Genomic DNA, 21,043 nt, shown 5'->3' with positions numbered 1-21,043 from the left:
CATTCTTTACATCAGATGTATGAGCATTATTTACATCATTATTTACATCAGATGTATGAGCATTATTTACATCATTCTTTACATCAGATGTATGAGCATTCTTTACATCAGATGTATGAGCATTATTTACATCATTATTTACATCAGATGTATGAGCATTATTTACATCATATGTATGAGCATTATTTACATCATTATTTACATCATATGTATGAGCATTATTTACATCATATGTATGAGCATTATTTACATCATTCTTTACATCAGATGTATGAGCATTATTTACATCATTATTTACATCATATGTATGAGCATGATTTACATCATTATTTACATCATATGTATGAGCATGATTACATCATATGTATGAGCATGATTACATCATATGTATGAGCATGATTACATCATATGTATGAGCATGATTACATCATATGTATGAGCATGATTACATCATATGTATGAGCATGATTACATACATCAGACGTGTGGAGGGGGAGGGCTTTGCGCTGTGACGTAGAGGAGGTGGAGTAGGAGCTGACTTCATTGCGAGTGTCAAACACTACACAGGCAACATGGCGGACTGGGGTGAGAAACTAACTTAGGAAGGATAGCAGCTCTAAAGCTATCCCGTCTTTAACGGCTCTGCTGTTAGATGATCACAGGAGTGTAGCATTGACACTCTCCCGAGTTAGATGTGGATTGGTCTAACAAATTTAATCTTGTTGATTTTTCAGACGCTGACAGCTTCGACCCGGAGGAGCCGATTAATAAAAAGGCGCCACCGCCAGTGCTGGACAAATGGGAAGGCGAAGACGAAGATGAAGATGTTAAGGTGAATTAAAACTTTTGCTTTGATGAGGTGATGATGATGTGGTCTGATTGTCAGTGCGAAACACGCAGATGGGCCATTGGTCTTAATGCCTCCGCGGTTTCCTGTCTGACAGTGTTCGCTCCACATTAGCAGGCGGCTAATTCATGTGGCACATCGTGCACTAGCAGCTGCTTACTGTTAGCTTTACAGTTAGGTCGGCTAACTATACTGCTAATGTTAAAGGACCACTAGGGCTTTATCACTCACCCACACTCTGACCTTAACTTTTACGAGCAGAGCAAAGTATTTCAGAAAACTAAACAAGAACTATGATATCCTGTCACGAAGTGTAGGCTAGCGAAGCTAGCAAACATGAATGTAAATGCCACGCTACGTTGCTACATAACATTACGTTTTGGTGTCGTAGTGATCTGATATTTATCAGTATATGGTTGAATTGCTGTATTATCATAGCATTCTGCATTTGACTTAAGTTACTAACATTGTGCAACATTTCAGGATCGGCGTTTGCCCTGAATTCTCTCAGCTTGAGTAACACGAGACAGCCTTAGCTTAGTTGCTACCAACTTTAGCCACACAAAGATGAAATCATCTGAGATGATGACTCAACCCAGAGGAGCTAAATCTGGAATATTCCACATGTGTGTCCTCCATAATGTTTACTATCCACGTTTGCCTCGTTGTCGTCTCTGGATTTGTCCAGAGCCTCAAAATATTCACTCAGGGAATGTGCTGGGAGAGGCCCCTTCAATTGTTCACTCTGTAACATATGGGACCATATGTCTAAAGACACTGGTGTTTTTAAATGGAGCACTAGTGTCTCAATGTTTACAACTATGTGACTGTTATTAACCAACAGAATCACCTGAAAGTTTATGCTACTCTACCATTTTAACTCACAATCTGCCCCATCAAAATTCAAGCACTAAGTTAAGCATTTGAAAGACAAATGGAGAACATACTGTTATAATGATTGGACTATATGTACTGTATACTGCTGTGTACTACTTATGATATCAGTTAGTTGATATGCAAGTAGTCTTTGAGAAATGACAGATTCAAGTCAGGAACCTGTACACACAGTTTTGATGTTCTTTGATTTAGATTATGTCTGAAAGATCTATACATTTTGTTTTGATTATTACAGTATTGAGTATTTATTGATGTCGTTTTTAAAATAACTCCGTCTGGTGTACCCCAAAACCCGAAAGAAGTGCTTTTATGGACTGTGGAATCTTATTGTATATTGTGTTTTTTAATTGATCAATATGGATGCCTAGAGTAAGAAACATTTTTTATTTTATTACAGGACAATTGGGACGATGAAGAGGAAGAAGAAGCGAAAAAACTAGAGGCAAAAAAAAATGGTGAGAAATATTAATATTTTAAATGAATAAGTATTCATATTTTATTTTCAATGTTTTTTTAATATTTTTTTTTTTTTTTAGAAACAAAGATTTCAGAAAAAAAGAAGTTGAGCGAGAAAATCAAAGAGAAGGAAAACCGGTTAAGGAAAAAGCAACAAGAGGAAGAAGAAATGCAACAAAATGTAATAAGTTTTGCTTTTATCATTTTGTTCAACACATTTTCAGCACTTCCTTAAAGCGTTACTATTGACCCTTCAGCAAGAAGAGCTTAGCCCTGAGGAGTTAATTGCAGAAAAGTTGAGGGTGCAGAAACTACAGGAGGAGTCCGACTTAGAGCTTGCGAAAGACGCTTTTGGTAAGTTACGAGTCAATGACTAAATTGATATAGATTCAGCTATGGTATTCAAGAATTTCATTTTTGCTTTGATGTTTTCCAGGTGTTAGTACTTCAAACAGTGTCAGTGGCATTGATGCCATGTGTCCATCTTCCAGAGAAGACTTTACAGAGTTTGAAAAAATGTTGAAAGATAAACTATCCCCGTTTGAAAAATCAGAACATTATTCAAGTTTCTTGGAGTCATTGTTTCAGGAACTCTGTATTTCATGTAAGTATATCAAATCATGTAACTTGATTATTTTAAAGTGGCTGTTTTCTTTACCAATATCCTTTTTGGCTTTTGCAGTGGAAGTAGAAGATCTGAAGAAGATCAGCAATTCTCTGACAGCTCTACTTAGTGAGAAACTGAAGCAAGAAAAAGTGAGTTTAGATTTATTTAAAAAAAAAAAAACTATTTTAGCTCGTCAATAGGGGGAACAATTTACTAAGTTCAAATGAGCTTCAGTGACATCCATACTAACAGCTGTATCTTTTATTGTGATTACAGCAAAACAAAGGAAAGAAGAAAAAGAAGGGTGTAGTCACAGGAGGTGGTGGTTTCAAAGCGAAAATGAAAGATGACCTTGATTATGGAGGTTTTGACGGTGACTACACTCAAGACTATGAAGACTTCATGTGACACTGGCTCCTTTGCCGCTTCCCTCTCCCTCTAAACCCTCGGAAACGCAGCTGTACCTTCACTTGCTGTCCAGTGCCATCCTGGAAAATCAGAACTATGTGTTGCTCCCCTTAAGTTTGCTTCAAAGACCAGAGGGACGTTAACCAGGAAGCAGCCAGTTTTCACCATTTTACATTCATACTTATTGAATTGCCTTTTCTCTATTCTCATTCAGCCTTGGCTCTAACATCCTATACTCATGTAGTTTTATTTTGGGTGACCCAACCTCAGAGAAAAAAGCATTTTGAAAACTGCTGCTCAATATTTCTCGGGGCTCTTTATGTTAATGTTTGCTCCTGATGATAAAATGACAGATCCAGTATTGCAGTTGTTAGTTTAGAGACATAGAAACAAAGGTTCTATGCAAATCTTATACCAGAATGTTCAGTACCGGTATATTTTATAGGTCTGAGTTGTTTGACTGACTATACTGTGGAGGGAAAGTATATAGTATCTATAACTTTTGCCAAATGGAGAGCATATCTGTTAGACATCTCTGGGCTGGTTGCACTACAGGCAAAATTATCTTCTACTTCAAAAGGATGACATTTGCTTGGAAAGGGAAGAAGGATGAAGTATTTAAACATGAGTGACTTCAGCACCTCACAGCCATTATCTTGATACACCTCTGAAATACTGGCGTTCTTACAGGTCACGTTGCATAAGAAACATACTAATTTGATTTGTACTAATGCAAGTAAGGTCAGGCGAGTAGCTTTAACTTGCTATAACTGGTCTTCTAATTATTGCTTCGGTAGGCTTGTATCAAGTTAGAAGAAACGTGAGGACCTATGGGCTTCACACCAACATGGCTTCATTTGGGCTACAGTTTGTTGAAAAGGGGCTTTTTCCTAGCAATGGACAAAGTGTCAATGTTAAGCAGACAAGAGGATGGATACAATGTGGACAATTCAGCATCTGCAGTGTTTTATAAGCATCTAATTTAATAAATCACTGGTCAAAAGGAGCATGTGTGAGCTTTTCATTAATCAAATATTGGAATTTTCAATGGTTACAGGTGCTCACAGCATATCAAATAAATACGCTATTTACAATTTCAAGTACACGTTTACGACAGTACAGTTAGACGTTAACAAATCTGAACAAAGCATTTTTAACTGAATAGGAATGGTCATGGCTTTTAGTTGAGAATATCTATAAAATACTGTGCATCTGTTATAATTGGCAGTACATTCTTAGTTTTCATAACCATTCACTCTTTAGCTGTTGCGCCTCCCGTTAGGATCCCTGGTGCTGCGTCTGCGACTGTTCCGCGGTGCATTTGAGCCCCTCTGCTTCCTCCGGCCCTGTCTGCCCTCCACTCTCCCCACACCGCTCCCTGCCTGAGCCTGAGCAGCCTGAACCGTCTGGAAAACACTTTGGCGAGTCACTTCCCGGTCGCCGCAGGTGAACGTCAGCGCTACGCCCTCGTTGCTTTTCATCACACGGGAAGTGCCGTCGGAGGTGCCGTCGAAGCAACGTCCCAGGGCAATCTCCTTGGCCGTGTGCGGGTCCTGATCCGTCACCGTGTAGATGCCGTAGTTGTGTCCGAGAGGGTCCAGTGGTGCCAGCATGGTGAATTCGTTGGTGTCATTGTTGACCGCTAAAGGCAGGTGGTTGACTAAATACTCCTGGAGCATCATGTTCACTTGCTCCCTCTTGCAGCTTCCTTGTGGGATGATCTTCACCAGGGTCCGGTCCACTCGCTCTTGGTCGTACAACATCCCACTGCATTTGAACTCGACGCACACGGCAGAAACGGTCGCTTGATCCATATCTCTTATACTGCGAGTGTCCCGGAGGCCGTAGAGCTGGCCCACTGTCTTTGGGTGAGTGCCGCCCATATTCCTCGACCTTACATTGAGCTCGTGTGGACTGTTGAGTTTGACTTTAATGTAGCATGCGCGGTACTCCATCGGCTTGGGCCACCAGCTCAGATAGTCTTCTGTCCAGCTCATTGGATCATCTTCGTTGAATGGTACAGTATTGTAATCGTATCTGTCTCCCTCTACTCTGGTGAAGCGGAAATGAGCAGCACTAAAAGGTGCCTCTTCACAATCTTTTAACCCCTCAAAAGCATAGACTGGGCCATTTCCCTCATCAGCTGCGTTTGAGCCGGGTTTTGCCGCATTGATGCTAAACGCAGTCTTCTTCAATCTATTGTCGTCATGGTCTGTGCGCCTGTAGTTGAGTTTGCCTAAAAGGGGCTGAGGTACGCCTATGAGGTTGGGGTTAAGTTTGGGGCTGGATGGGACCGCCTCCAGTTCCTCTCCACCAAGGTTGGCCATGACAAAGGCAGTGTAGGCATCTGCTTTCTGTTCGTCGCAAAAGGCAGGAAGACAAGCGCCATTTGGGCCAGTGATGACGCTATCAAATCTTCCCCACGCTCTTGGGTTTGTGGAGAAACCAGCTGTGGGCTCCATGTTTATAAGACTAATCACAACTCCTTCAACCTGCTCACTGGGCATAAAGCGCTCACTACGGAAAGCCCGTACTTTGACGTAGCACCTGCGATTCTCTGGCACATCCAAGTTGAACAGTCTTCTCTCTCTGATCTCCATGTTGCCAATCAGAAAAGTCCTCTCCTCGCGTTTTTTCCTCCTCCTCTTCTCCATCTGCAAACTTCCCTCTTCCTCCCACAGTCCAGTTTGAGGATTCAGTGACCACAACTTCATATTGTTGAGATGATCGGGCATTTTGACCTGCGCAGAATCTAAAAACACCTTAACTTCACCTGCGTTTAGGGGTTCATTGTTGTCCCCACCACGAAAATCCACTGAAAACATCCCATAAGTTCTTAGAGGAAGAGTATCGCCTTCTTCACCGACAAAATTAAGATCGCTTTGAGCTGCTGCAGCAGTGGACACATCTCTTGGGTCGAGGAACGTAACACTAGCGTTGACATTGCCAGTGTAGACGTCTCCACTCTCTGTGTAAAACGAATGGGGAGGAATTTGGATCTGAACCATGGCGTCTTGTCCCTCCACTTCTCCCAGCTCAAGTGTGTTTGTCTCTGTCGAGCTAATAGTTATGGGGGCTTTCTTTCTTATCAGTTTGATTTCATGGTAAACTGCTCCTCCCTTTGAGTTGAATGGAAGGACTTTAGTGGTGTTGATGAATTTCTGCATGTTGTCCACAAAAGTTAAAACTAGTCTCTCCATGTCTGGAGGAACTTGGACAGAGAAGGTGCCTTTGTAGCCTGTGCGACTGATCCGAACTCCATTCATAAAAATATGTCCAAATCTCATTGGCTCACCATTGTCTGCAGCGATGGCCCTGCCATACACAAATGTCTTGGTCTCTACACATTTCTGACAGCCACATGCAGTCACCATCATAGTAGTTAGTTGATAACCCTGGCACTGCAGCTGCTTCTCCTCCATCTTGGCCACACCACAGCAATAAGAAACTTTGTCTTTGCATCTGATGCCACTATCCAGCTGCCCAGCGCATGTCCTGGGAGGACACTTGCCCACGTCATAGTAAAACGAGTTGGTGCTGTTTTGGAAGCAGTCATAAGGAAGCCGGATGAGGTTTTCTTCAGGCATGGGATTGCATGATGGTTCTCTGTTCCCTGAGGAAACATTGGGCTATTAATTGAAGTAAAATCATTAATATGATTAAACTAAAATTTGTATGAATATAATCTTATACCAATGACTCTGAGCGTGGCTGGTTTGGTCTTTATGGCTCCTGAAGGTCCACTTGCTCTGCAGTAATACTCGCCCGCCTGCTCAGGCTGAAGTTTCTTCAGGACCAATGTGCTTTCTGACTGCTTCTCAAGAAGGCTGTTGTTGTGAAACCTGTCGAGTTAATTACAAATTAAGATGGTACATTTTATTAGGAGCTTTATATGGTTATATATTAGTGACTCATTTATTCACTTCATTTCTTACCACTGGTATGTGTCTGGAAGAGGGGTCCCTGCCACTTTGCAGCAGAAAGCTGCAGTTTGTCCTTCCCTTCTGATCTTGCTCTCAGGGTTGGTTGATACATGAAGCTTCTCTGAAAAGAAAACAGACCATACCTCATCACCCATCAACACAGAAATACTCTCATGGTTCGTAAAGAGTTCTCATGGATCTCACCGGTTCGGTGCAGCTGGACACTGAGCACAGAGGTGCGGTCAGTGCTCTGTGGTACCACCACATTTCGGGGGGCATGTCCCTGCAGTCTCACAGTCAGTGTGGTGTTGGTGTCAGGACAGAGGCCTGGGATTCTGAAGTGTCCGTTATGATCGGTGATAGTGAGCAGTTTACTGGAGCGCAGAATCACAGCCCCCTCTGCAGCCAGGCCCCCTGCCCCACGCACTGTGCCCAGCACCATGTGGTCCTCACACATACAGGCATCGCAGTCAGCGTTCACTCTGCCCATCGCACACTTCAGCCTACACTCTGTTGGAGGAGGAGATGCAATTCTATTATCTATTATTCTTCTATTCAAATATTTCTGTTGTAAAAGTCACAGTAAATGGTACAACTCACCTTTCTTTGGACACTCCGGCCCATGGCACTCTTTGCCCTCCACTTTAGACCCAATGCAGAGCACAGAGCTGCTCTGGCACTTTCTGTAGCGGAGCTGCATCCCAACCTGCCCACAGAGAGCCGGACATTCACTCCAGTTTGACCAGGGACCCCAGGTGCCCTGTACATCCCCACTGTCTGTGGAAAAACCTGCATGCAGAACAACTCATTACCCGAGTGCAGCTCATGTTCAAAATCTTCTCTTCAATGTATAATTTATTTACTCTTATCCTTTTTTTAAGCACATTGGTGCACGTGACGAAATGCTTACACTGTCTGAGAACTGTGTTCAGTGAGAGAAATGAGCCCACCTTTAGGACAGAGGAAGCGCACAGCGTAGTTGGAGCAGTTGCGCTCAGGCCCCTGCTCTTCATTGAAGCACCAGAAGCCCACAGTGGGGTCGGCGTGGACTTTCTCCCCGGTCTCTCGGGCTGGGATCCAGTCGGTGGTCCGGGCTTCCAGCGCTCGTGGAACAGCGCACACTCTTGTTTTGTAATAGAACCGAATGGCCTCAAGCTGCTCATAGTCCCCACGGCCCCCAGGATGGTCCACATTGAACCAGGAAGTCCACTCATAATTGTCTTAATGCACACGACACATTTAGTCATATAACTCAACTCAGAATTGTTACTTTATTCTAATATTCTAAAATACATACCATCAACATGGAATAATGATGGGTTAAACTCTCTGTTGTCTGTCCGCCATAGTCCTGAAATACAATACAGAATATTGTTTTTACCATACATAACATATGTACTGGTTTACTTAACCTACACCTGCATTCATATCAGAAAAAACATTTTCAGATCATAAAAGCCACTTACCCTGAGCCTCAATAACAGCAGCTGCAGTGAGTCCCAGGATGAGAAGAAGATGTCTCACCATTATGGCACTCCACCGCTACTTGAACTTTGACCTCCGGTTATGAGTGTAACTGCACAGGAGATAATACCCAGTCTTTGAAAGGTGAGCCTAAAACAGTTTGCAAAACACTTATTTTGTATTATTTTGTTTTACAGTCTTATGTCAAATAATCTCTTCACACCATCTGGCAGTTGTATAAACACTGTTTTGTCACAATTTAAATTCAGAAATAAATTGCCTTTGATTCCTTAGCTAAAAGTATGTAAAATAGGAAAGCATTGACAGACGGAGCTCCCACTCAGATTACGCATCTGTGTTAGCCATCAGAACGTATCAGGGGAACGCTCAACATTTCTACAAGCTCTGACAAAAACTGACTGTATCCACCCCCGCAAGCAAACTGCTCTCTTGTAGGCTGTGCGCTTTACACATTTTTACCCACCGCTGGGTTAAACATGCAGGTAAAACCACAGCTAAGGCACTGGCAGTACCTTGAGTGACAATCAACTGTTAACGCCTTTAGCTGAACTACAATGTAATGAACATGTTATAAACTGTGTAATTCTAATGTAATGCACTGAAAGCTTGCCCATGCTTGATGTGTGTTTCCTTACCGTTCAGTTGTAAACTTTTCTTTCTTCTACTTCCAAATAACTTTTTGAAAACTCCTTTTATCTCACTGAAGTCCTCACATGCCTCTCCTCCTCCAACTCTCTTGTTTCTGGTTATAAGTCCTCCCCTGTCTTTTATACCCAGGCTCTGAGCCCCCTCCCCTCTCCTTCCCGGCACTGTGCCACATTGTCCTTTGATTGGACTATTATCGGCTGAATTTATCACTCTTATTGTAGATCTAATGGTTATTAGATGGTGTGGTATGAACAGCAGGGCAGTCGGGGGTCTCTGTTACAAACGTGGGTCTTAATAAATCGGCGGCCTCATGCCCACAATCGATGCTGATTGAGTGGAACTGGTATTTGTCCTGATCATGAGCTCAGCTGCTCTCTGCACAGGGGACTAACAGGATACTTATCATATCAATGGGGCTCTATTCAATCAGTGGACATTGTTATGTATGAAATATGAAATCATTCCTTTTGTATTTCCATAACTACATTTGAATATAATTCGTTGCACTGCATCATTGTAGCACACTTCCCTCAGCAAGCTGTGACTGGGTCACTGGGTCAGGTGACTGCTGATTTTTGGTCCACTTGGTTTTTGTCTTTTCTACAATGAGCCATTGAATTATGACTTTATGGCTCCAGAACAGCATCTAATAAGAGCTTCATGAAATCATAATTTAGTCTTGTAAAAATGCATCCATATTTAGCAATATATAACACATTTTTTATTTAGATTTAGGTTTAGACTAAAGAAACTGTCCATCAAACACCCTATAACGGCAGCATCGCTTCAATATACATGACAAATAAACAAAAGAAAAAATAAATATTCCATAATTAAATTCGTAATTCATGATTAATTAAAAACCTACCTCCTAAAATACATTTTTACATTTCATAATTCATCATTTACAAATCCTCCTAAAAATATTTATATTAAATGCATCATTATTTATATATTTGTCTATGGGAGTTTTCATTTATTTATAGGAGATCTTCTACTGAAAGTGTTTTTCAGACTTCCTATAAGTGATCTGTTCTTCTGTATCTACCTCTGGATCTACCTGCGTTGCACCAATGAAATTTCCCCATGTGGGACAATAAAGGAATATCTTATCTTATCTTATATTATTAAGAATTTAAAATGATTAACCAATTAATCAATTACCACTAAATACTAAATCTACAAAATGCATATTTAACGTCTAAAATACAATGAATACAAATGAATTGTATTTTTACCTGTAAAAATCTATGCGCAATTTCATCATCTCCTCTAATATTCACAAAGAGTCACTAAATGAACAACCTCAACACCAACACATATTTCATTAACGAAAACACAGTTCATCAGCGTCTACAACATAATTAGTCAGAACGTTACATTAGAAGACACTCCATGTCGAAAAGCCAGATTTTTACATCCACAACAAACAAACAAAATTACCTTTAAAAGCAGATGTCAAAATTGTATTAAAAACAAACTGAATATTAGGTCAATATGAGAGTCACTGATACACATTTCAATTCAAGCTCTTATTTACACAAGTGGTGCCCAGGCTGCTATAAAGATAATGTGTAATATTCTCTGTAAAATCAGATTTATAGCATTTCTGCACAATTGCTGAAGAATCCAGAAGTTATACTGATACTAAATAATGATTTATTTATTTTTTCTTGCTCCAAACTGTTGTTTTATGAGATCATTGTAAAGCTCCTCCTGGTCTCACTGTTTTGTTGTAGTTGGTCCCATGTGACCTGCACCAAACCCCGAGGTAAACAATGACAGTCGGCCATTCCAAGGATATATTCAAAAATCTATACTACTTCTTCATTTATATTGCATTCGGTAAAATAGAATATTGTCTACTAAATTGAACCTATTTCAAAGGATAAACCTTGAGAGTAAACTATTTATGAGCCACCATAAACCTCCGTGTATGCAATTCACCCTAAAAATAAAGGCTTTGTGTTCTATAAAATTACTGGCAGCTGATTTGATTCAATATCTGATTTTATGTGCCAGTATAAATATTTAATCACTACCCAGAGTTGAGCATGTTTTTCCATATTCACTGTCACTAAGCCACAGTCTCACTTGCACTGTAGGATTTTTGACAAGTGCTATAAATTAAATTATGCAAGCTTTGAAGCAAACAAAGCATGGTTTAATCAACAGCGTGACACTGTCAGACTCTGCTCTCTGTGCACTAAATCACTCTGCGCTCTCAGGCAACAATGAGCCAGGACTTCTGAAAATAAAGCCACATCTCAAGTTTCAGGGATTTGGGACGTGACGGTATAAGAATGTTGAAGACATTGCGTCGGCTCCAAAGAAAAATGTTTGAACAACCAGGTACATTTGCATGAAACAAATTCACAAATGTCGAGCTAAAATGCTAACCAGTGTCCCCATGCTCTCTTCACTCGAGTGCGCTTAATCTTAATCTTCTGGATTCCTCTGCCACAAACAATGTAACTTCTTAAACCGCCTCTGATAATCAAAGAGCAAATACAGTATCAGTAGCTCACTAGCAATGTTATAATACAATATATTTTCTTAAATGTGTCTTTTCTGACAAATTTTCCTTCCAACAACTGTTTCTGCATTTTCCCTTATCGCTGCATTTCTTTGAGGTATGGAGCATGGATAATACTGTATCCAGGGGGTGCTATCTAAAAAACTGAATTACCTTTCAGCATAGATATGATCTTGTAATTTCCATGACAGTGAATAGATGCTCCAGTTTTGGGGTTGGTTCTGGTCCCTTGTGTTAATGACTCTTCCAGTAAAACTATGCAGAAACAAGCTTCTGTTTGAGTCGTTAGGGGCCCGACATCTCTCACAGGACAGAGAGAGACTTCCTCCAAGAACAAAAATACTTTCAGCCTGAAATTCCATGAAGATATCTGACTTAAGGTAAATTAAGTCATCTTTCAGGGAGCTCATGTCAGAAGATTAAAGCTCGGGTACATTTAGTCATGTTGTGAAAGGCAACACTTTGTGACAAACTTAGACCACTAAGTGTGGTTTGCGGTTAATAATAAAATGGATGTGACACACACAGACAGACACACACACACACACACACACACACACACACACACACACAGACACACAGACAGACACAGACAGACACACAGACACACAAACAGACACAGACACAGACACACAAACAGACACAGACACACAAACAGACACAGACACACAAACAGACACAGACACACAGACAGACACAGACAGACAGAGACAGACACACAGAGACAGACACACAGAGACAGACACACAGAGACAGACACACAGAGACAGACACACAGAGACAGACAGACACAGACAGAGACACAGACAGAGACAGACACACAGAGACAGACACACAGACACACACACAGACACACACACAGACACACACACAGACAGACACACAGACAGACACACAGACACACAGACACAGACAGAGACACAGACAGAGACAGACACACAGACAGACACACAGACAGACACACAGAGACACAGACACAGACACACAGAGACAGACACACACACAGACAGACACACACACAGACAGACACACAGACAGACACACACACAGACAGACACACAGACAGACACACACACAGACAGACACACACACAGACACACACAGACACACACACACACACACAGACACACACACAGACACACACACAGACACACAGACAGACACACAGACAGACACACAGACAGACACACAGACACACAGACAGACACACAGACAGACACACAGACACAAGCACACACGGACACACACACAAGCACACACGGACACACACACAAGCACACACGGACACGCACACACAAGCACACACGGACACGCACACACAAGCACACACGGACACGCACACACAAGCACACACGCGCGCACAGACGCACGCACAGACACACACACAGACGCACGCACAGACACACACACAGACGCACGCACAGACGCACGCACAGACACACACACAGACGCACACACGCACACAGACGCACACACACACACACGCACGCACAGACACACACACAGACGCACACACACACACACACACACACACACACACACACACACACACACACACACACACACACACACACTAGTTGGTGCAGGAACCTTCAGATTTGTAGATACCACCTGAGCCCCTGGAGCCTGATTCTCTGCCACACAATGTGAGAGAACATATGTAAATCCTTTTGTCACCAGCTCACACACAAATTGCATTTCAGTAGAGTTTCCAGCCTTGAAACGCTGCCTGTGTCTCAAATCTCAGTTTTTCTTACTCCTGTCATATTTCTTCAGGTTCGTCTACATTGTTAGATTAGTTTCCATCGATAAATGTCTTGTGCTGTGAGTGAGCCACAATATGTAGGTTACGATGCAGAGCAATAACATATTATTAGCCTTTACAAGTCTCCAAAAGACAATAAAATTAAATTACTAGATGTGTGCTGTTACTGGGGAATGTGCTTTAGAGAGGTTTATTTGATGTTTAATAATATCCGAGGAAGTGTTCAGCACAAACATCCTCCAAAATGAAAAGGTATTTCTCTTATGTTATAGATTACAATGTTGTTTCTTGTTTTGTCAGCTACTTTGTTCTTACGCTACAAATTATGTTGCCTCAGCATCAATTTATGAAATAGATTGACATGTAGCCTGGATGGACAAAAAAACAAATATCTTGGGAATATAATGTAAAAAGACTGACTGGAGTATAGTTGTAGTAGTTGTAGACTAATATAGATCAGTAATGGACCATTGATCTATTTTGTATTTGATTTTTAGTTCATCTGCACATATATTGAAATGTTAAATCAGTTAAAGCCTAATATTGACAGCATAGTAGGAGCTTCAATGCCTTTTAATACACAACTGATTGGTTTTATTTAGTAACATTTATCTAGTCTTCAAATACAATATATATAGCTTGATTTCTTTTATGCTGTGATACTTGAAGACATAGAATTACAGATTTACACAGAAAAGACTCACTCACTAAAAACTATAACAGTAGCAGTTGTGTAAGTCATGTTTTAAGCTTGTTAACGTCGTTATGTTGCAGTTCTTTCACAATGGCCTATTTTCCTCCACCTCCAACTTGATGAAAGCGCTCCACATCTTGTTGAAACATGTGTGACGAATTGACCAATACAATCCAAATGCAGACTGCTCTCACCCGTCTAATCAGAAGGAGCAGGACTTATGAAACCAGCACTTTATTATTATCAGTGAGGTCCGTTGCACTTCTATTCCCCTCACACATCCATCCAAAGCCACAGTATCCATGTGTTTTACCGCTGTCCCATTACGGAGAGCACATGGAGAGGTTATGACACCCCCTTCATGTTGGCCGTCCCACTCCAGCTCTGCAAAGCTCCAAAGACGTGCAAAGGCTACGTCTAGATTAGAACCATGTGCGACTGACCGAGGCGAGGGAAGGTTCGTGCTACGAGAGGTCGTCCATTTTGTGGAGTGCACCCTCTGGAGACCACGCTGCAAATGAAGAGGCTTTAAACTCTGAGATGAAACGAACACCGTGGTTTTCCCATAAACCCTTTGCCCAGTGCGATGGAGGTTTTGTTACTGTTCTTCTCAAAAGGCCCTCTACACCGGTCGTGTTTAGTGTCCCACTGTTTGAACTTCAAACCACTGATGCAACAGCATCATTCCACAAGCATATTCTCGCTCCATGTGCAAGTGCAAGGAGGTCATTCTGGAGAAACACCTCAATAATAAGCCTCCAAAAACCTGGGGCTACAAAGGAAAGTTCTGTTTCATTCTTGTGTTGCCACATTTGCCAAGGTTACTGGACAGTCCAACATCTGCGTTTAAAAAGTTATTTTTGTAATTGTTACAAATCCTGTGCGTCATAAAACATTTCTTGCAAATGTATTTTCCCCTTCTGTCCTTGTTCACACAGAGCCAGCTGGACAAAGCACAATCTTTACTTTTCACAAGACCTGAGATTTTCAGCAGCAGTGGAGGTAAATGTGTTTCACACTTATTCCCTAAACAGATGAGTCACTGCAGGAGAGTTTGAGAACATGGGCCTCTGCCAAAACCAAACTGGACTTCATAAAACTTTCAATGTCCATTTGCCGTTATAATCACAACTTAATAACGTACAAATACAAGGGGAAAATGATCTTCCTACAGACATACAACCGACCAGCATAGGAAAGAGTCATTAAAAACATAAAATATTAGTATCACATGAAAATGTACTCAATTACAAGTACAGCTGCCAAAACTGTACTTAGAGTAAAAAGTACACATACAAAATACTGCACAGAGTACAAGTTGCTTGTTATCAATATTTTGTACAAACCATGATATATGAGAGTGTTTGAACTGAATGTAGTTGTTTTAAACAGCAATTTGCATATTCTTTGATCTCTGGTCGATCAGAGTTATTTTCCACTCCTGGAATTAACATATAGTCCTGAATGACTGGGGTTTGCAAAGATGTAACAGCTTTACAACACATCAGAGGCTTTGTTTGGCCATTCTCCAGTGGATCGTACAAACAGTCTGCTGTGTGGGACATGTAAACCCCTGGAAACTTGACATCTTGGTGCAACATGCCACACAGAGCTCTGGAGCTGTGCGTGTGGAGGAATATAGTTGGAATAATAATGGTGTCGCTAACTAATCGTTACAGTGGCATAAGTGCACTGTTAAGTCCTGAAATAACCTCATCCGGAAGCAGATTGTGCAATCACCTCCTCCCTTTGTTTTCCCACATAAGTATGACTTCACTGTCTGTGAGCTCCTTCATTTAACACTTTTCAAAACAGCAGCCGCCACAATGAAGGAGCTGGAAACTCCAGATCAGAACCTCTTTCAAATTCTCATTACCAACTAAACCTTCCCAGAAGCACCAAGATCCCTAAAAAGGAATAGAATTATTTCTGGAGGCTTTTCAACTAGATTTAAGATACCGTGCAGGTTGCAAATTAAACTTGATTAACTGCTGCAATCCGCAGTTAGAAAGTATTTTGTTGCGTCCACATCTGTTTGTGATTTGTCTCTGGCTCTGCTTGACAAACTCCAACTTATGTAGATCAAAACAAAAATGTTATGCATATTTCATTTGATTTGTAAGTTTATCATCAAACATCAGCCGATTTGTGTTGTTGTTGTTATGACTGCAAAAATAATATTTTTTAAAAGACATCATTTGAATTGAAATGACTTACAGGAGGTGAATGTTCAGTCAGTCATTCTCCATATGGTCGAAATGGATAAAAACCTAACATCCTGTTCTGGAGCTTTGTGGAAGCAGGATGGGAAAGTGATCAGATACATCTACTGTACATACTCTGTGCATACTCTCGACATATTCTTCTGTGTTATATAATACAAAGAAAACAGAGGGAACAAACAAGACCAGAGAGTGAAAAATTAAGGCTCTGGACCTGTCCTAATGTCCTTTAAATTTGTCCATGTTTAAGTTTAGTTTAGTCTTTATTTAATGGGAAAATGTACAGACATTACGCTCGTACAAAACAAAGACATTCCACACCAGATTGTAGCTAAGTGGCACATTTCCAGTTCAAAGTAAAAGTCAGTTTTTCTATTCGATAAGATCCTTGACAGTCGGCTCAGTTCCCATCATCCATTTCCCAAAACACATGGGAATGATGAGACACTTGACAGCCACAGGTTCTCCAGCAGTTTGACCCTGTGAGTAGTGAACATGTTGTTTTGTTTGACGGATGAAGAATGGGAAAGTGTGTGTACATCCCAGTGGAGGACTGCAGGACCGCATGTTTGGAAGCATTTTGTTGAGAAAATGTAACTTCATTCTTTATAACATGTTTCCCATTCTTCATCTGTCAAACAAAATTACCCTCTCATTCCCATTTTTTTTTTTTAGAATGATTTTTCAGATCCTCAATTCAGATACCATTCCCTTGTGAGTTCTGATTTACATGCCTTAAATATTTCAGTCAGAGGGTTAAAGTGTCCATTGCTTTGAATTACTTGGTTATAATAAATCCTCATTTGTCAATATACTAATAAAGGTTCTGTTTTTCCAAACCAAATGATTCCCTCAACTCATCGAAGTCTCCAACCTGATCCTCTCCCAGAATCTTTACACAAGCTTTTATTCCTTTTGCCATAGCCAGATCTTAAAGGTGGTATGGACGATTTTTTTCAGCAATTTTTTAAATCATATTTCCTCGTGGCGTGGATAAATCATTTGTCCTGCCACGTATCAATCATAAAACGCACCTACCGCTCACCTGCAGCCGCGTCAGGCTCGTCCCCACGTTTCCACGTGCCTAAGCGCATGGATCTATCATAATATAGTTCCCTCAGTGTACGGGGCAAAATGAAGACGGAGAAAGACAGTTCAAGCTGACGCAGAAGTGGACAGAAATCTACGGGAGACGAGCGATGTGATGCGCTCCGTTGCGCTAATAAACAAACGCACGTGTGTGTTGTATCAGTCCGCACGGGGGAGTGCGCATGCGCACTTCCGCCTGCGTTCTCAAATCGCCGAAAAATCGTCCATACCGCCTTTAAATCTCAGGTTGGTGCTGTCTAGCATAAAACCCTGATCAACCAGCCCAAGATTCCAACATCTTTGTCTAGTCTGCCTGCCATGATTAGCTCCAACCAAGTCGCAAGCACATTTCATCCGGGGATCCTCAGTTTGTATGACCCAACAATTTGTCATCTGCCAGTAAGGCCTGTACAGGAACCTCCGGCACAACATTACACTCGCTTCATATTCTGGATCACACCAGTACAGTAACACTCTGATTTGAGCTGAAATAAAGTCATTCTTCAGACGAGGCAAACCCCAACCTCCTTTTTTTTGCAACTAACAAAAAAAGGAGGTTGGGGTTTGCCTAGATTTTGAAATGAAGCCCGCGTAAATTCAGCCTGGAAGACCTAACTCCACCCATCTACGTCAAGGCCACCATGGAAGGACCCCTCTCTCCAGCGCCATCATCGCACTCAAGCGGGCGCCCGCCTGTCCGTCTGTGAGAGTCAGATCCCTCACTTCACCATGGACTCTCCCAGGTTTCTGCGCTTATCCCAAAGAGGTTATGCAGTTTTTCCCGGCCAAGAAGGAGGGTGGAAGGTCAGGGGGCGTTTGTAGCATGGCCCTCGCACCTGCTCCTCATCCCCAATCAACGCTCTCAAGTGACTCCTCCCCGCTCCCAATCAGCACCAGGCGGTCACATTAAAGCCCTCAGGCAGATGGCTCGGCCGCTCAAACCGTACTGCGACCCACCACCTCCCCTGCTCCTCCTCTACATTCCCCTCATCCTTTACCTCCTCTTCACATCTACCACCACCAGTCTCCAGGCTCCGGGGGGAGACATCTAATACAAATAGATCATGGAGTGCCCATGATTGCAACGTCTTCTGCCAAATAACTCAAGAATAAAGCTTGCTAAACAGTCCATTCTCGTGGTCTCTTTGTCTCTCCAGGGTGAATTGGATAGAGGTTTTTTTGCCATCTGAGCAAACGCGCCTGGAGCGTGGTTAATGTGAATCCTTTTATTTATGTTAAGATAAATAACATCTGAAATTTTCATCATCACGGTAGCCTGTTAATGTTCAACTGTCAGATGTTTAAAAAAAAAAAGAAAAGAAGAAAGAAAGAAAGAAATAACAAGAAGGCAGCAGCATAATTGGCCCATTGTTTCCAAATGGATCTCCAAAGCGCACAGAGCGGCACATCAGTGAGTACTGGCCAAACCGTTTATCTACATGCTGCACTTTAGCAGATCAGGGCTGCAAACGATTAACATCTGTTTCTAACACTGGTGCGGCTGGACCTTTACGTGGAGTGTCTGGACCAGTCCGAGGCCATCCAAGAGCGCACACGACGCAGGACCGGGTGCACACCACTTCTCCCATCGCCTCAGGCCAGTGCTGTACTAATGTCACATTAATGACAATTAAAAACAAATGTACGCATTCAATAAACTCTCACACTCGCACCTCTCTCACCTCAGCTTTGACTTACAGCCGTCTCAGTCAAAGCACTACTTTGTATTTGATTTATATTCTGTTTTGTATTTTTCTCCTTAGTGCACTGTTGCCCACTGTTGAATGACTATAATATCAATATAATGGCAGTAGTTGTAATATTTTCATCCCTGTACGTGCTTCACCTTTTGGCCAGTAGATGTCACTGTTTGGCTGGTCTTCTAGAACTCACTCCATCACTTCTGCCAATCTGTGACTAATACGTTAGCGGCTTCACTCAGAGCTCAAGTCGTTTCTCCTTCAGTCGCGTCCGACGCAGCAAAACAAAAGGTTGTGCTGTGAGTGATCTTGTGCAACCATTCAGCTGTTCAGTTTGTGCTCTGGCTCATATTTGACCATGATGGCTTTTAAAGGTTAGAGCAGACAACTGCAAAAGGTCAACACCTGCATAACCTAGGAGAGGAATAATAGAATGATTTTTTTCAATCATATCGAAATTATGAGCAAATAAATGTCTACAATAAATACATCTGAGTAAAATGCAATGTGCCTCCTATAGATTTAGATGTAAATTAGATGGAATTTTGCCTCCCCAATTGATCATTATTATTAGTGATCAACCAAGTACAAGATGTTGAACTGAATAACACATTCATTTTTTAATTCATGTTTTGCTTTTTTGCAGTGTAAGGTAATTATATTGTTTATTTGACCTTTATATTTAACTGGAGTCATAAGGTGTGGCTGATGTACGTTTATACAAGGTAAAATATCCCAGAAAGTGAATAATAAATGTGTGGACACAGGGAGAATGAGAACATAAAAGCAAGAGAGGAATGCCATCGAATGAAAGTAAGTGTAGTGGAATATAGTCAGAAATAGTATTCTGTATATGTATTTTTAGTACATGTATTCCTTTACTATAGCGATGCATAATTCCCCCCCAAACTCCTTTTACTCTTGCTGAAGTTGCTTTTCCTGCGTCACTGTTGCACATACGTGCCACTGCGGTGGAAACACAGATACATTTTTCTTTAAAAATATGTTTGTTTGTTTTTTTGTATCTTCTGCAGGTGAGATGGACCACAATTATTCTGAGTAATGTCTGTAATTAAATGGTCACTGTAGCAGAGACTTAACATGCAATAACTAATAGTCATGCTTGAGAAAATCACCGTTTAATGGGCGATTCTCCTCTCAGCAGGCTCACTAAACGTTTCCTCCCATTCCTTCTAATTACCCATTTAAGCTTATGTGGCAGATTTGTTTTTCCTTCTTGTTCTCTGCTCCAGGTTGGTGATTTGAGATGCGGTTATTGTCATGTTTACAGCTTGCAGTTAGAATTGTGCCTTGAAGTAATGAGAAAGTAGTCCACGTGAATCACCCCAAATGCCTCGTCTAAAGTGACGGCTCACCAGGCAAATGTGCAGTTAAAAATGTGACATTATTTGCCACCGGATCAAATGTCAAGAGATAAACTCTACATTTTATACAACAATTACACGTCTAGATGTTGAACAATAAACCAGTTTATGATCTCTTCAGGGACATTCATTATCTGCATCATTTGAAAATCACTGACTGAACGCTTGTTTATTGTTCAGGGTTGTACTTTCCTAAAATAATAGTAAAAAAAACAAAAAGGCTAATTAATTAAGTAGATTGTGTTTAGTTACAGAGTTCTCTCAAAAATATTGATATTAAAATATTGACGTAATAATAATAATAATATTATTATTATTATTATTATTATTATTATTCATTCGAGTGAATGAGTGTCGCCCCCTGCAGGACACTCTGTCCGC

General features: G+C 41.3%; 2 protein-coding genes across 2 annotated transcripts; one reads left to right on the top strand and one right to left on the bottom strand.

The window, feature by feature from the left end:
* The first annotated feature begins 502 nt into the window (after positions 1-502).
* Positions 503-4,221, top strand: eif3jb (eukaryotic translation initiation factor 3, subunit Jb). The gene is made up of 8 exons (XM_072464503.1): positions 503-585; positions 735-832; positions 2,142-2,199; positions 2,281-2,381; positions 2,458-2,554; positions 2,637-2,804; positions 2,883-2,956; positions 3,084-4,221. Exons 1-8 carry the CDS (start codon positions 573-575, stop codon positions 3,213-3,215), a joined length of 741 nt encoding a protein of 246 aa, XP_072320604.1. The 5' UTR covers positions 503-572; the 3' UTR covers positions 3,216-4,221.
* Positions 4,156-8,752, bottom strand: cilp (cartilage intermediate layer protein, nucleotide pyrophosphohydrolase). The gene is made up of 8 exons (XM_072464499.1): positions 8,605-8,752; positions 8,436-8,489; positions 8,089-8,358; positions 7,739-7,927; positions 7,343-7,648; positions 7,151-7,259; positions 6,909-7,057; positions 4,156-6,828 (listed from the first exon to the last, which is right to left on the bottom strand). The coding sequence occupies exons 1-8, from the start codon at positions 8,663-8,665 to the stop codon at positions 4,475-4,477; spliced, it is 3,492 nt and encodes a 1,163-aa protein (XP_072320600.1). The 5' UTR covers positions 8,666-8,752; the 3' UTR covers positions 4,156-4,474.
* Between the last annotated feature and the right edge of the window lie 12,291 nt (positions 8,753-21,043).

The sequence above is a fragment of the Eucyclogobius newberryi genome, unplaced genomic scaffold (assembly GCF_026437365.1).
Source record: "Eucyclogobius newberryi isolate DKJ021-1_F unplaced genomic scaffold, fEucNew1.0.hap1 SCAF_5, whole genome shotgun sequence".
Lineage (NCBI taxonomy): Eukaryota > Metazoa > Chordata > Actinopteri > Gobiiformes > Gobiidae > Eucyclogobius > Eucyclogobius newberryi.
This window is presented reverse-complemented; position numbering and strand designations above follow the sequence as displayed.